Genomic DNA, 13,596 nt, shown 5'->3' with positions numbered 1-13,596 from the left:
TGATGTTTATATTTTGAAATCTATCATTTTAACCAGCCATGAAAATCTACTTCAACATAACTGTCAAGTGCTGTTTTAAACTGAAAGTCTCTAGAGGAAAACTTCGATTCTAGAGTGTAAAATGGTTGTTTGAAATGCATCATGAACAATATTCACCTGCGATTTCCCACATGTTGGCAAAGATGATCATCATTTTTGTTTTGTGTGTCCTGTCATACCAGACACCATAGACGGGTGCGACCAATACACCGGAGAGAGAGAAGGCCGACAGGACAATGCCGTAGAAGAACTGCTTGGTATGAAATTCATTCTTCAGGTAGTCATTGAGAGTTGGTAGAATTACAGCTACATGTATAAATATTTATAAAAAAAAAAGAGAGGAAGAAGAATTACATTATACATGTAGCAAGGTGTGTCATATATTAAAACATACATGTATATTTTGGCTTTGTACATGGAAGTATAAAACAAATTTGATGGACCACAAATGAAGTCATGATACAAAATGTAAATTATTCCATTATGAAAAATACAGTAAGAACTGCTTTCTTCACAAAGTCATTGTATCTCAAAATAATCTTTTCCAAAATGGTAATTCAAAGACCAACAATTGTGAATGTTATTAAAAGTATATTAAACTTTCATTTATTATTATTTATTTATTATTCTTCTGTCATTCAAAATTAGATTAGAGCTTTACTATGTTAATAATCTACAGTATTATCAAACAAACCACTCATGAAAATAATATAGGCAAATACATCTGCAGACATTTTGCAAACAGTACTGTCTGGCATGAATCGACTGTACACATACATGTATGCATATTATTATTAAAATGCACAATAAAAAAATGATGGTCAAACACTTTCAATGAATCGAGTGGCATTGGTCAATTAACTTCATTATTGATTGAGTCTAAAACTATTGTAAAACTACACTGTACATAGTAACAAATAATATTCAGAAAATCTGTCGTGAATATTCATAAAAAGAATAAAATTTGACACATTTTCTATAGAGTACATGTATGCATGCTAAAACATGATCAGGCACAAAATATTGAATTATGAGCAGGCATTAAAACATTAAAGATAAAAAGTAGAATCTTTATAAATTTGTTTTTCAAGTAACTCCATACAGTCCCTCTATAATGAAATAATAATGTAGGCATTACAGTACACGAGACTAGAATTATTAGGGTGTTTCTTTATGTTGGAAGAGGATTAAGAATTAGGATTAGTACAGATCTTGTCACTATGGGTGTATTTAATGTAGATCACCTTGATTCTCGGATCAGGAAATTTGCCCCAATCAGAAAATACCGGGAAACTTTGACAGAGTGTTCAAAGCAAAATAATTGTAATTTCCCTGAAAGGAAAGGCCCAATACATAGAAGGTAATTGCTGAAATTATGAGAACTTTCTGAAAACCTGCGGGTGGCTGCCTGCAAGTTGCAACTCACTCGCAAGGCTTGCATGGAACTGCATGTAGGTTTCAGGGCCTTTTAGTATTCACCATGTCAGAGCAAGGTGCAGTTCTGATATGTACATACGATTCTCAATTTTCATTTTATTATTAATCCAATAAAATTCAGCTAACTGTATAAAGCTTTCAGATCACAGCCTTAAAGGGGAAGTTTACTTGAAGAAAAGTTTGTTGTAAAATTGGCAGAAAAATAATAACAAATATTGATGAAGGTTTGAGGAAAATCAAATAAAGATTATTAAAGAAAGTTATTAAAATCTTAAGTTTTGGATTTGTGACGTTACAAACGAGCAGATGGGCTTCATGTAAAAATATAAAATGCATAAATTTTAACTTTTTAATGGTTTGTGACGACTTATTTTAGTTTTATTTTTAGGAACAGGTGTGAAATGATTTATCTGTTATACTGAAGGTACAGTAAAAACCATTTTAAATTTACTGAGAAAATGACATTTTGTTGATTTTTTATTACCATACCGCTATGTACATGTAGGAAAGTTGCTCGCATATGATGTCACAAATCAAATGATCAAAATTCTAATAACTTTTTTTATATTCTTTGATGGATTTTTCTCAAACCTTCGGCAATATTTTTTAATATTTTTTTTTGCAATCTTTACAATAAACTATTTGTCAGGGTGAACTTCCCCTGTAAACAGATTATATATAAGGAGCAAAATACATGTAATTGTACAAAAGTTTCATATAAAGTTTTGAAACCAATGCCATCACTTAAATCTCTATTAAATCATATGTCAAGTACTCACAACTTATCAAAATAAATTGAGCTCTTGTTGGATGTTGGTTTCAGTTTGGAAATTAATTAAAACACTAGTAACAGAGGGACCATGTGATCATAGACCCCACCTCAATGACTCATAGTTTTGACAAGAAAAAAACAACTGACGTGTATCCTGGCAATGGAATGAATTGATTGAAAGTTTTGAAACACTTTGCACAATTGATACAACTATTATAGTTTGGTAAAAGTGTAGTGTAACTGTATTGAACATGTAATAGGACTACACCATATGTAACAGGTGTCTGTTTAAATGAGACTACTGGTATACATGTACACATCCTGCTTGCAGGTTCATGGTACAAAATCTATTTCTGGTTCATGGCCAAATAACTGTTGACGTTGCTCCTATGGCAATTGCTCAGGAATTTACATTATTTTTGTTATTGTAGTGAGGGATGGGGGGGGGGGGCACTCAGTAATATAATGCATAGTGGGCAGGGGCGAAAATCTCTCCCAAAAGGAAGGGGGGGGGCGATTTTGAATGATGTACTTCTTACCATCACAAAAGACCAAAAAATAGTAGGGGGACATTGGATATACATGTAGTGTCCCCCTACATGTACTATTTTTAGTAGGGGGGACAAGTCCCCCCTGTGATTTCCGCCCATGACAGTGGGTATGTGCCGCGGAGGGGATCCCCATTTTTACACTCAAATTTTCATTCCAAGGCATAGCATTTTTGTCTTATTGAGAAAAAGAACAAAGAAAGCCGCTCCACCAAAGCAAAGCATTTTCTTTTTATCGTGAAAAAAGAAGAAATCTGCTCCAAAGCTTCGCATATTTTATGTTACGCCGTTCCAGCCACATTGATCTGCTACAATGAGCCGTTATTTTGGTGAAAATTGGCCGCAGAGCATTGTCCAACTATCGCATCTGCACTAGCGCACCCGGCGCCCGTGCCGCCGGTCTAGGCTAGCTGCATGCTGTCCATAGGGATGGATGTACGCACCAACATGCAGGCGACCCGTTCCAAGGACCTGTTTTCACAAACATTTGCAGTCCCGAAGACCATTCCGAGGACCCTCCTTTTTACAGTAAGCCCTCTCCAAGGACCCCGTTTTTTTGTCTTGCGCACAGCACATACCTACTACTTTTTTTGTTGAGTACCCCCCTGGGAGTTAGGGTTGCAATAGAAATATTAGTTTACTGTTAGGGTAGGGTATAGTGTCAAATCCATGGTCTTAGTTATAATAGTCATAGTGTATGCAGAATTTATAGCAGAGCAATTTTCGCTGGAGCAATTGCCAAAGAATTGTTCAGGAAGACCATAGAGAATCATGAACTAAGCCTACATATATATACATCAGAAAGGAACACATTATTTATTTCTGATTGGACAAACTCTTCCGCACAGAAGCTAGGGAAATATATGAAGATAAATTTTAAGTGGTCTATTTCTTGGGTTTCATTTTGGGATTACAGGTTTGGAATACCCTTTGGTTGAATACATGTACTGTACATTTGTAGCCCACTCGCACAGGACGATGCAATCCAGTTTGGTTTGAAAGAGTCTATTGAACCCTTTTCACGTGCATGTACCATACATATGTAGCTCATGGTAATATTTCAGTGTAAATTCACAAAATCAAATATTAACATTCAACGCTTGGCAGTAAAAATAAAAATAACATAAGAGCCTGACATAGTCCCCATGCACTGCAATGTTAGCTAAATCTGATGTTACAAATTTAGGCAATGGAGTGTAAAAGGTAGCCCCCCCCCCCTTCCCCCTGAAAATTTTTCAAAGAAATTCTGCCTGTCACTTGGGCCAAGACCAGATTCCTGGGCTGATGACAACTAACTTTAATACACTATGGAGTAGTAGGTCCATGAACACACTGCACAAGGAAGGTCAAAGATTTGAAGGGATGCTTTAATTACCTCTGTACGTTATCACAATCACCAAACCGAAATAATCTTAATAGAGAGATAAAAAAGCTAGTAGCCACTATACAAGGAGGCCTACCTTTTAGGAGATTAAAAGTTAAAAATCAGTGGTTAAATCAAAGTCCACCCCACAAATGATGGCATGATTTACATGCATGCAACTACATGAGTTATGGACATGTAATGGAGGCCTGCATGATGTAATTGTAAAACCAACCTGTACATGTATTGAATTATAAAAAAAAAAAAATACTACTAAAAAAACTTTTTTGTCCTGGACAAAAGTGGCAGCCTCTGGAGGATAAAACTTAGAAAATTTAAAACAGTTGAGTTCATATTACATTTGCCTTTAAATTGAGAAGCCTGCAAAATATGTTTGAAAGCAAATCTGCTCATAACTACTGGTAACTGGACAGCAATGTATCACTATCAAACCAAGATATTGAAGGAAAAAATGCTCTAGGCACATTTTACAGTGTACCTCATGGAATCCCAAAACTAAGCTTCTTAGTGTGGATTCTGATACCAGATCCTTGTTATACTTTAATCTGATTCTTTTTTCCCCATGTTAAATCCTCTGTAATCTTCGTTTATGCTGTGATCAATTAACCTTTTTTTTAGCCAAGGGATATCGTTTTTCAAAGACCTACATGTAAATACAGTTGAACTGAAGTTGCTTCTAAGCAAGTATTTGGCCAGTAAAGTCACTAACTAGTCAGTAATTTACAACATGGGTCAAACTTTAAACTTATCTGTGATGAACAGTTGGGGGAGGGGGGGGGGGGCTTGAAAATGGAAGGGCAATCAAACGCTCTTTCAAAGAATTGTGCCCACATTTTCTTTTGTTCCATGTTTGTAATTCGACATTTAAATCTGTGAAGCTTTATGATACCATCTTCACAATGGCTACAAACACAGTATATGTACCGAGACTGTCCCATCCCGGTGTTGCTTTCAATGTGAGTTCTCTGACCTGCAATGAACTCAATGAACTACCCCGGGATAACCTCGCCTCGCTATAACTCCACAACAAACTATCGCTAGGTAAGCCATGGTCATAGCTCAGCAGGACAGCCCCAAGACTGTTGTAGTGTTTCTTCAGTGTGAAGGCACACCGGTATACAACAGGATAAACCACTTGTGATGTGTTTACTATAATGTGGGGGCACTGTGATCTAGTGATTATGACTCTTGTCTTTCAATTTAAAGAATGTAGGTTTGATTGATTACCAGTGTATCAGAGTCGGTCACTCACGGGGTCACACACGTACATGTGTCGCCGTCCCGCGACAGCAGCGACATAATTTGAAAATAAACCCCATGGATAGAATTAGAAAGAAAACTTTTGGGATGCATTCAATCTAAGGAGCTTCATCAAGTAGTTTGAAGCGCCTTGATTCAACCTGATTCAAGTCAAAAGCATTACCGGTAATCCTATTCCAGAATCCAAACTACTTGGACTTTGGGTAATCCTCTTTGGGCTTTTTGTATAGGCCTACAGCACTAAAAACCTTTCACTGCTTGTGATCAATTGAAAAATAAAACAATTCTATTTGATCATCGGTTGGGTAAATGACTATTGTGTATTCAAAATAAATTGGCTCCAGGAACATGGTCATAGTCTACACTATAGAAACTGAAGACATCAGCTTTTGAGAGGCATTCAAACACAGCATCACCCATAATCATGAACAGTGGACTATGCTATAATTCATAAAGTAATGTGCGAACTAAGTACCAGGTATCTGTAAAGGCTGGCACTTAAAAGCATGACTTTAATAATTTAATCAAACAATAATACTGAAATGTGAAAGACCCCACATCAAGATCTTCAGAGAGATTTTATGAAGACATTCAAAGGCTTCTTCCTTTTGAAGAGAGTCAGAGACTAGGACTGTTATTATTCAAGTTAATGAACTTCATGTATCAGCAGGGGGTAATAGGAAAGACCACCTGTCATATGAATTAAGAATATCATAGCAGAGTCCACACAGCTCCTAGGAGCATTTCATCAACATTTATTGTCAGACACAGACAAGTTGTCAGATCTGACAGCTTTCCGTGAATTTTATTGGCCAAGTATTCCTGTTCCTATGGTAACTGTCAGATAAAACGTCTTGCCAAGTTCTTTCATAAAATGCTCTGAATACTTGTAGTTGTATCCTATTATCTACATCTTCAAGGTATGAACAATGGTGACACGACGTTTGCTTCGGTCTTGATAGAGGGTATACGGTTCAGAAATTGTACTTTTTAGTTCATAAATTCTGTGTTGGAGGTTAGGTTTTATATTGTGCAGATTTTCCATCATTGCTGCCAGAGCAAATGTCATAGAACCATGAAAAATACATGCATTTGCATTCACTTACCATATTCGATACCAGCAAAGAGGAAGAATATGCTTGTGCAGACCTGAGATATTAACTTCTTCCTCTTCAAACTAATATTGAGCTGCCACTTCATGTTGCCAGTTCACTTTCTGCAAATGTAACACATTGAACACATATAGACTTTAAACATTCACTAGACTCTGACCCAAGTTTATACACGTACATTTGAGGCCAAAAGTTTACATACACCCATTAAATTCAGTGAAATTTGTTTGCTTGCTAAACATCGTAAAATTTACTACATCTTCAGAAATATAAATACTATCATGACGAATTTGGAGCATATTAGGCTCTTTCACATGATTGGGATGCTGTTGGGTTTAAACACTTGTTCACTGCTACCACCCTGCCTGTGGGGAATCTACAGGTAGGACTATGGTATGCCAATGTTGTCCAGAGCACACACTTTAAAAAGTCATTAAAATATCACTTTTGTGACCAAAATTACTAATTTCCGTACAGTTGCAATTTATTTTTCATTAGTAACATGGGAATAATTTTTGTATTCACCAGAGCGCTCAAAAACTTGAATTTTGGGCATATTTTTGTGTACGCCCTCTATTGGTGGAAAGTAATATGGCAAGAAAATTTTCATTTTTTGATCTCTATTTTTAATTAAGAAAAAAATGATTTAAAGTATCAAATTCAAATAAGAGCCAAGTTGTATGAAAAGTAGGTGTAATGGAAACTGTCAGTGTAAAAACATCAAGCATTTGCCCCAAACAAAAAGAGAAAATTAGCCAAACATTGCCACCCTTATTTTGCCACACATGGAGATATAACTGAGAACAAGGTTATATCATAACCTTGTTCATTGAATGAGTGGGTTTAAAGTATATTTCAGGTGAAATTTTCTTTAATGGAAAGAAAAATATATGATATTCTATTGTTTATCATATGTTCAAACATTGTTTCATATAAATATTAAACTTAAAACCTATGATTTATATTACATTTTTTAACATGACAGTATGTCACCACTGGACAAAAATTGCAATCTGAAATGTTTGTGTTGAGAAGTAACTAGCACAAATATGAAAAGTTATTGTCAAGTTTTTATTTTTAATTTGTCTAAAATATGAAGATTCGTATGGGAAAAATGACACCTAAATATTTTTCAGCTCTTGATGACAAGGCAATGTGATAAAGGGGCATGACATACTCATTTTTTTATATCAAATTCATCATGATAGCACAAATATTTCATAAGATACAGTACATTTTATGTTTGGCAAGTGTCAGCTTTTCTTTGAATTTCCTGGGTGTACGGTATGTAAACTTCTGGCCTCAACTGTATTTTGTATAAACAGAAACCGGGGGGGGGGGGGGGGGGGGGGGGGGGGTTTATCATACGCTATTTTTAAATACGACAGTACAGAACGACAATACACCAGACGGTGGACTGTACTGTTTCCAGAAGAATTACGATTTTGTGCAAGAGCAGTCAGATAAAGGTCGGTGAACATAATAGTGGTTTTTATGTCAATGAGATGAACAGGATTATTCACATTTAAAATTTATGCCGCTATCTTATTTACACGTACGGTACGTACAGAATAACAAAGTGTACTTTAAAATAGATCAAGGTTTCCTAGGGAAATCCATCTTTGTTTTGGACATTCTCTTATCTTAATCCTAATGCAATGGGAAGAGTGTCAAGACGTCAATGATGAAGAAGTACCGTATATTTCATTATTTAAGTCATCATCATTGCGTCCTCGAGATAATCGGCCGATGCAAAAATGCATTTACAAATCACAGTAGCCATGGTCATGGTGGCCGGACTTGACCTTGAACAATTTCTGACATTTTCGTGAGTAGGGCCAACATAGTTCAGTTCAGTGGAACAACCAGTTTACAGAGACTGAAGCTTTTGGTATAGGCCTACTTATCAAAGATTATAACGCCCCCTGGATTACAAACCTCTTATTTTCTCGCGTGTGCCTGATCCTGACTCAGTCGAGAGGATGCGCTGACGGTGCCTGCGGTGCGGCAGCAGCGGCAGGCAGGTGTTCCGATATCCGACGCAATCCAGACGTTCAGCTCAACATGACTTCTGCCTGGCTCCAAACTCTCTTCTCTGTCTTGATTTTGAGTAAGCTTTTATGTTCGTGTCCTTCAGCACATATTGTGGCTCGATCATAGAGTTTATGGGCTCGATAATGAGCAAGAAGGCGAGAAGCAGATTACGGAAGTGTGACTGACAGCAGTGCTTGATAGTCAATGAGTGCTATATTTCGTGCATGCAGAACAGTGATGCAGAATTAGCTAAAGACCATAGATCACAAGACATCTCACCGTGGCGTGATTCCGTAAATTTATTCACATAAATTTGCGCTGAGAAAATGAAATAAGAAAATTTACATGGAGCAGGAAAAAGGATAAAAGAAACACAACCATGACCAGTTTTCTCGCGTGAGAAAAAAAAGACAAAGGAAAGAAAGAGAAAAAGAAGGAAAAGAAAGGGAAAGGAGAGGAAGGAGGAAAAGGGAAAAGAAAAAAGAAGAATGGAAGGAAGACTAGAGGAGAATAAATGAAAGGAAAATAATAAAAATGAAGAAATGGAAGGAAAGGAAAAAGAATATGTATATGCATGTGTGTATATATATGTAGGTTATTTACTAATTCCATGTTCATCTAACTTACAACCTTGATTTAACAATGCACCATTCCATTTATTAAAGCCCTTATTTTGGATGCCCCATAAATTTCGAATCATCCTAACCTCCCCATATCAAATTTTATCATTTTTATACAAAACAAAAAAGACATACATGTATTTGATTGGTATATGCGAGATCATTTCACGGGAAAAGACTCTATCATTTTTATTTCTATTTTCTTTTTCGAGTTTCAAGACTATAGAGTATCCCAAAGGGAGCCCCCTGTCTACACCGGAGAGACAGGACGATGTCTGGACGGTGTCGTTAGAAAGGACGGGATCATGCGGTAACCTGTAAGATACGATAGTCTTCATGATAGTCTTCATGATAATAACAACTGGGCGTTGTGGCGTGCGCCTGTAATCCAAGCTGTGGGGAAGTTACAAATTGATGCAGAGGTTCGAGGTTCGAGCCCTGGTCACGTCTTTCGGATGGTGACGTTAAAGGTCGGTCCCAGATGTAAATAATCATATCTGATTGATACACATCTGACAAAATTCAAATACACACAATACACATAATAATAATAATAAAAAAAGAAAAGAAAAAAAAAGGAGAGGAACGATTTTTTTAAAGACACGTCGAAAAAAAAGAAAAGAAATAATAGTTGGCCTAACGAGTTGGCGATAATAGTCAAATATGACTGGTCGCCATTAATTTTCAACAAACAACAACAACCAGTGGCGTACCGTGGGTCATGGCATGGGGGGGGGGGGCACCAGCAATAATTTTGAGGACCTAATGTCACTGTTAATGCAAGCGAGAAGCGCAAGCTGAAAAGTTTAGATATTCAGACCTAAAAAGGGACATAAGCAAATTTTTGTAATCATGACACCTATACCTTTCTCGCTAAACAAACAATGCAAGCTGAAACTTTCTTTGACCCCAAACAGGGATTTTAAGGACTTAAAGGAATTCATTAAGAGTATACTATCACCATAGTCATCTAATGAATTAAGTGCCAAGCGCTTGCTGACTCTGTTAGAATTACAACTAAACAAGCACTTGGGAGTCATAATTGTAATCATGCGGAATCTCACTATTCAAAATTGCGGATGCGAAGCGTGAGCTGTAGAAATTCAGACCTAAAAAGGGGCATTTTAAGGCTTGTTTGTAAGAATTCACGAAGAGCATACGTATTTCAATATAACCAAATGATGCGAGCGTGAAGCGCAAGCTGAAAGTTTGTATCATAATGACCCACAAACAGGGATATTTTACATGTTTCACTATTATTTAAGGAATCCATTAAAAATATCCCACTATAGTCATATATGCGATCAAGCGCTTGCTGATTTTGTTAGAATTACATGTAAACATTCGAAGCACTTGGGTAGACATTGTAATCATGATTAACACACGCATCTCGATCTAATCATATATTGCGAGCGCGAAGCGCGAGCTGAAAATTTAGGAAATTCAGATCTGAAGAGGGGCATTCTAAAGCTGGTTTGTTGGAATTCATTATAAGACCATACGTATTTTACTAACCGAATAATGCGAGCGCGAAGCGCGAGCCAAAGTTTTTTATATTTAGATTAGAAAAAGGGACATTTTAAGGACTGATTCTCCCACTGATCATGACAATGAGAGGAAACTACTTGAAGGCAAATTAAAATGAACGAGTTTATAGAGCAATTTTGGAGCAATCGATGGAATATGTGGCTACCGATCCCACGAAGGTCCAATATATGCAAATGACCGACACCCCCATGATTTCTTGGATATAGGAACTGTCTGCAAGCAATTTTGAATCAGAACTTACTCTTAAACGTCGAGGAGGATTGTATGGCATCAAAATTAATTAAAATTATATTCTGGGGTAGATCCATCATCCATGCTGGATAAAAAAAACTAACCATATTCAGGCGCGTATCCAGAATTTTGCACCCCGGGTGGTTAATTTTGGCGCCCCTGTGAAATTAGGAAAATAGCGCCCCGGGCAAACAGGTGCCTTAAATGCATGTTGAAATATCTTATTTCATGTGAAAAGGCAATCGAAGAGTAATTTTTGAATGTGCTCATGAAATTAAAAAAAAATAGCCATGAATATTTTGTGATACAACTTTTTGAAAAGCCATGACCAAAGAGCATGTGGAGTTTTAATTTAGTTCAAGTTCTCATCAGAGTAGGCCCTACTGAAATTATGTGAGCGGGAGTTGAAATTTACCAGGGGCGGATCCAGCTTTCGCTTATAGGGGGGGGGGGAGAGCGGCGGAAAAATATTTTCAATTGTTTCCCGATCGGATTATCTAAGTACTTCTTGTAAGCGTGAACATGATAGGTATATGTAAATTTAAACAACTGATGCGATCTGCGAGCGAAACGCGAGCAGAAAATTTTTGATATTCTGATACTTGGTAATCGCGAGAACAGAATGGGTATCTTTCTGAAATTTTTTTTATAGAAGCGCAAAGCGCGAGCTGAAAATTTTTGAATTTCAGACCCAACTTCTATTTGCAACCATAAACACGATGGGTATCTTCCTAAATAATGAGAGCGCGAAGTGCAATTTTTTTTATTCTGATCTAAAATCATAAGCACTATTGGTAATCATGAACAAGATGGCTATCTAACAAATCATTTTTATGCGAGCGCGAAGCGCGAGCTAAAAAAATATGATAATTATTTCGATCAAAAGTTGGACATTCTAAGCACTCATCTAACCATGAACAGGACATTGAACAGGATCGTCACTATAAACAATATTGATGCGAGCGCGAAGAGCGAGATGTAAGTTTTTGATATTCTGACGGTCTGACCTTAGATTTACTATAAGCTCTCTTGGTAATCATAAACAGGATGAGCATTTAACTATGCATTTGATGCGAGCGCCAAAGTCATGTGAAACATAAATTTGACGTCCCAATTCAAGTCAAACATAAATTTGGCACCCACTCCCCATACTAGATTACATTCAATTTGGAGCCCCTTTTTCAGGTTAATTTAGCGCCCCCGGTCAAACATCAATTTGGCGCCCCCTGCCCACATGAAACATGAATTTTGCGTCCGAAGACAAACAACAAATTAGCGCCCCAAAGGTCGATATGAATTTGGCGCCCCTCCCTAGGTTGAACATTATACATATAGTGCATGCTGTTGAGTTCAATATACCATAATAATGAGTGTCCATAGATTTCAAATTTCTCGCGTGCGTTTATATTTCAACGAGGCCGTAGGCCGAGTTTAAATATAAACACACAAGAGAAATTTGAAATTTATGGATACGAATGATATAGTATATTGAACGATAATAAGCATGTACTATGCGTTATATGAGATGGGAACACAAAATTGTAATCAATGGATCACCCTATGAGGTTTTGTACACAAGCTTCCGTGCAGAAATTGCCGGTATATGCCACGATCGTGGCCATATACCGGATTACGAAATTGCAATTGACCAATCAGAAGCCTTCTCTCATTCCACCCATCTTATATAATATATTAGGCACCCCACTGAGGACAAAAATTATATTGGCGTCCCTATCTTAAACATCAATTCGACGCCCCTATATATCGAACTTCCATTCGGTCGAACATTAATTCAGCACTACCCTTTATTTATTTATTCAAATACATGTATTTCTAATCATGGTCCTTACATTAAAAAATATAATTATATGTTAATCAATATAACATTTTAAAAATTAGATAAAATCAAAGTAATATTTGAAAATTTGTGCTTAAATTAATACAATGCAATACAAGAAAATTAACAATAAATAAAGTAATAAAGTAAAGGTAATTAAATTTGAGTCATTATGAACGAATTAAAGTACACAATTCGAAGACGAGGCATATGTATTAAAAATCGATAAAAATCAGGATGATAAAACATATATTTACAAGTTGAACACTGATATGAAATAGAAATAAAAAGTGTCATTCTGTCACTTTTATGTTATACATAAAAGTGAGAGGAGAGAGTACATACAAAATTGTGTTTTATGTATCAATAAACCAAACTGAATTATAAATTAAAAAAAAAGAATACATAATAAATATTAACGAATTTACAATTTACAGTTAAAGGGTAACAATATACGATTTATATAAGGGTAACAATACGGGCTGCATAATTCTGTAATTTTTGTATAGCATGAGAGTTGGAATTGTGGAAGCTTAAAAAAAAGAAAATTGCCAAAATCAAGTCGAGATGATATTAGGGGACCGTTTCATCAAGATTTTTGTCCGACAAGTTGTTAGATCTGACATCTCTCCTTGATTCTGATTGGCTGAAAAGTACTGTTACTATAGTAACTGTAGGATAAAACGTCCGACCAGTTCTTTCATGAAACTCTCCCCAGAGCTAGCGCAGCGGGTTAAATGCTTGCGATGCTTATTTTTTGTTCTTTTTCAAATA

At 36.3% G+C, this 13,596-nt stretch overlaps 1 protein-coding gene across 2 annotated transcripts in view; it reads right to left on the bottom strand.

Annotated features, from left to right (window-relative positions):
• Window positions 1-8,789, bottom strand: part of LOC121428061 — a 31,422-nt gene extending 22,633 nt beyond the window's left edge. Inside the window, exons 1-3 of one of the 2 annotated variants that reach the window (XM_041624637.1) lie at window positions 8,491-8,789; window positions 6,547-6,656; window positions 157-345 (exon numbers count right to left, since the gene is read on the bottom strand). In XM_041624637.1, coding sequence (XP_041480571.1) covers window positions 157-345; window positions 6,547-6,640 — 283 coding nt within the window. In that variant the 5' untranslated portion in view covers window positions 6,641-6,656; window positions 8,491-8,789. Of the gene's footprint in view, window positions 1-156; window positions 346-6,546; window positions 6,659-8,490 lie in introns of both variants that reach the window. The other variant, XM_041624638.1, reaches the window with a different exon arrangement.
• Between the last annotated feature and the right edge of the window lie 4,807 nt (window positions 8,790-13,596).

Source organism: Lytechinus variegatus, chromosome 14, assembly GCF_018143015.1.
Source record: "Lytechinus variegatus isolate NC3 chromosome 14, Lvar_3.0, whole genome shotgun sequence".
NCBI lineage: Eukaryota > Metazoa > Echinodermata > Echinoidea > Temnopleuroida > Toxopneustidae > Lytechinus > Lytechinus variegatus.
Note: the sequence above shows the minus strand (reverse complement) of the source record. Positions and strands in the feature narration are given on the sequence as shown.